The sequence below is a fragment of the Setaria viridis genome, chromosome 9 (assembly GCF_005286985.2).
Source record: "Setaria viridis chromosome 9, Setaria_viridis_v4.0, whole genome shotgun sequence".
NCBI lineage: Eukaryota > Viridiplantae > Streptophyta > Magnoliopsida > Poales > Poaceae > Setaria > Setaria viridis.
This window is the reverse complement of record NC_048271.2, coordinates 2,893,594-2,896,755: the sequence shown is the minus strand read 5'-3', so window position 1 is coordinate 2,896,755 and position 3,162 is coordinate 2,893,594. Positions and strand designations below refer to the sequence as shown.

The 3,162-nt window shown below is 50.6% G+C and overlaps 1 protein-coding gene across 1 annotated transcript; it reads right to left on the bottom strand.

Annotated features, from left to right (window-relative positions):
* Positions 1-737: 737 nt before the first annotated feature.
* LOC117839792 (large ribosomal subunit protein uL6m) lies at positions 738-2,621 on the bottom strand. The gene is made up of 2 exons (XM_034720211.2): positions 2,435-2,621; positions 738-1,330 (listed from the first exon to the last, which is right to left on the bottom strand). The coding sequence occupies exon 2, from the start codon at positions 1,287-1,289 to the stop codon at positions 978-980; it is 312 nt and encodes a 103-aa protein (XP_034576102.1). The 5' UTR covers positions 1,290-1,330; positions 2,435-2,621; the 3' UTR covers positions 738-977.
* Between the last annotated feature and the right edge of the window lie 541 nt (positions 2,622-3,162).

The window sequence follows — 3,162 nt, the reverse complement described above, 5'->3', positions numbered from 1 at the left end:
GCTTCATCCTCTCCCACTCCGCCTCCTCCTCCAACTCCTCCAAATAGGATGCACTATGATATTATATTTGAAGGATGTAGGCCTTCTCTATGGGCCTAGTCCAAGTAGGATACAGACTTGTTAATAAAGTCAACCCAACCCATCATGATGGATCAGGTGGGTTGGGCTGCCTTGTATTCCTGGGCCCCCGCATCTTCCTGTTCATCTTCCTCCTCCAGACGGTGGAGCTTAGCGCCAGGGGTTAGGGGAGGAGGGGCTGCCGGAGAGGAATCTCATGGCCTCCGGGCATAGAAAGATGAGGGAGGGGAGGTAGGTAGGCCCGGCGGTGGTGGCGGGTTGAGGGGCTGCCGGCGGTGGAGAGACAACCGGAGGACCAGGGACCGGGCAAGGGCGGGGGTCGGGGGAAGCCGACGGGTTAGCGCGGGGGCAGGCGCTCGGCGGTGGATCCAGTGGCGGGAGCTACCGAAGACGGAGGAGGAGGTGGCGGCGGGCCTTCTGCGATGCTGCTGCTCGCAGTCGCATCTGCGACCCCTAGAAGCCCCCAGCTAGAGTGCTAGACCGGGCTCCTCCCTGGCTGGGTCCGATCGAGCAGAGACCAAGTCATGTTCTGCTCCATAGTTGCCAACTGCATGCATCTATTTCAGGTTGCCAACTGCAGTACCCAAGTCATGTTCACTCAAATAAATTTGGAGCCTCTCCAAAGAAATAAATTTGGAAGGAAACATTCCACTCACAACTGCAATCAAACCTGCAACTTACGGTTCAGCTGATGCCAAACAAATTTAAACCGGCAACTTATTCCTATTCATGGTCATACAACTCCATTACATGCCTCACGTACATTGCATTGCCTGACACTGATGTAAGTCTGGGACAATGCTGATCTGCCTAGCACAAGAAATCAAATCAAACCCGCACAGCAGAATCGATCTCAAGAGGTCAAAAACCAAATATAAAGTTCTAACACCTTTCAGCCATCACTTCTTTTGCTTCTTCCCGGGCTTCAGCTTGATGACCTCATCGAGGTAGAGTATGCCCTTCCCCTTGTACACCTCTGGGGGCTTGCAGTTCCGGACCGCACCAGCGAACTGGTGCACCCTGTCCTTGTCAATGCCGGTGCAACAGATTACGTTGGGTTTGAAGCAGAAGACACGGACGGCGGGCGGCGTGGTAAACTGCACCTCGTGACTGTACCCCAGTTTCAGGAACAGCTCACGGCCTTGGCTCTCTGACCTCGCTTTGAAACCGACCCCCACGAGCTTCAGAAACCGGAAAAACTTGGCTTCCATTGCAGATCGATAGATGGTTTGATTGTTTGGTGCTGAGTTACCTTTAACATAGAGAAAAAGGAGAGGAATGGGTTATGATCAGAACAGGAAAATATTCCAAGTAGACTTAAAGATGATGGAATGTGAATGATATAAAATCGTATCTGAACAAAGTGTCTACAGAACACTGCAACATACTGAATGTCAAATAAATTAGGCCATCAAATAGTATTTATATCATTTGTTGAGAGTAGTACAAGATCCTCAATTTTTACCAATGTTTCACAAGGCCAATGAGTGTAACGACTGATTCAATGGTAGTTGTAAAACACTACACAACCTTCTCTAACCATCCAAGGTGCAAAAATGAAGGCAGATGTAAATCAGATGAAGTTGCAGTTATGCTAACAATAGCAATCAACAGCAAGATAGTCAGGCAAGTAACAATCTAGCAACAGAACGGTAGCTCCATACAGGTTCCAAGTTGAAACTCGGAGTCACTTGGAAAACATGTGCAACACAGAATCTCGGCACAATGGATGGTACAGGAATTCAGGATTGTTGTGACCCATGGTTGGCTGGGATCACCAAAACTGCCACAAGGATCAGTAGGGTAGATCACACTGCGCTGCTAATTCTGCAAGTCAGGGACACATTGTGAGCGGTCAGTGATACTGGATCGATGAGAACCACCAGCACAAACAGGGGCACTGGGATATCTATGGATCACGAAGATTTGGCAACACAGTGCATTCAAGAGCATTATGTCAAGGCCATGCATATCATTCCCAACTCCCTGGAGAAAAGATTACGGACTTTACTAACGCCTGCACAAGCAATATTTGAGGCGACGGCATCCAGAGTCCAGGTTCAATGAACCCGGATTGCCCCTGCCACAGCCGGCCCCGGCCGCCGGCAATGGCGCCGCCGGCAAGCCGCCCTCCACCCCGCCATTCGTTAACTGAGGAAGCCGCTCGCCCCCGCCGGTTGTAGTCCGCCGCATCCCTCCCCAACCTCGATAGGCCACCGCCGCCAGACGCTCCTCTAAGACCGCCAGCCATGGAGCCCTCCCCAGACAACCCCGAACCCGAAACCCTAAACCTAACCCGGCCACCACCATGCCTCAATCCGAGAGAGGGAGGAGGAGCAGAAGGAATAGAACCCACCTCGTCGCCGGCCGACTAGCACTACCCACCAGAGCTGGACGAGCACGAATCGGTGGAGGAGAGGAAGAGAGAGCGGCAGTGCTCGGACGGAGAAGGCGGCGGCGGCGGCTGTGGAGGAGTGCGCCAGGGCGGTAGGGGAGGGGAAGGTTGACTGTAATGCGCGTGCTGACTGCGGAGGCGTAAACGCCCTCTTGATCACAAACTACGTTTTCCTAAAAATTACATACTCCCCCGTCAAGTCCCAATTTAAGTGCAATTGTAACATTAAAAAAAATTCCAAATTAAACGATGCAATAGCACATACTCCTAGGTGCTCACCTGTCCACCGTTTTTTTCTGGTCTGGACACATACGCACGTGAGTCCATTTGTAAAGAAAATCTAAAGCTCCTAGCGAGTCCAAGTATCTCCGGCTGTGCATTGTATAGGTGGGTCCCAGCACATAAAAAATTTACTGAGCTAAACTGCCAAAGTCTAAAACGTTTTATTGCTTATAATAAAAAAAGCAAGTTGAAAGGTTCTAAACCTTCTCGGTTGTTCAGCACCTCCCTCACCGCTCGCTCAGGGATAATAATGACATTTCATACCAACACTAATTTGTCCATTCAAATCTACAAGTGCACTTATACTAGGGCAGAGGGAGTACACGACATTTTTGGAAGACTGTAAGGTGCGCGTGTTGACTGCGAAGGCGTAAACACACTCTCAAGCACAAACTACGTTTTCCCAA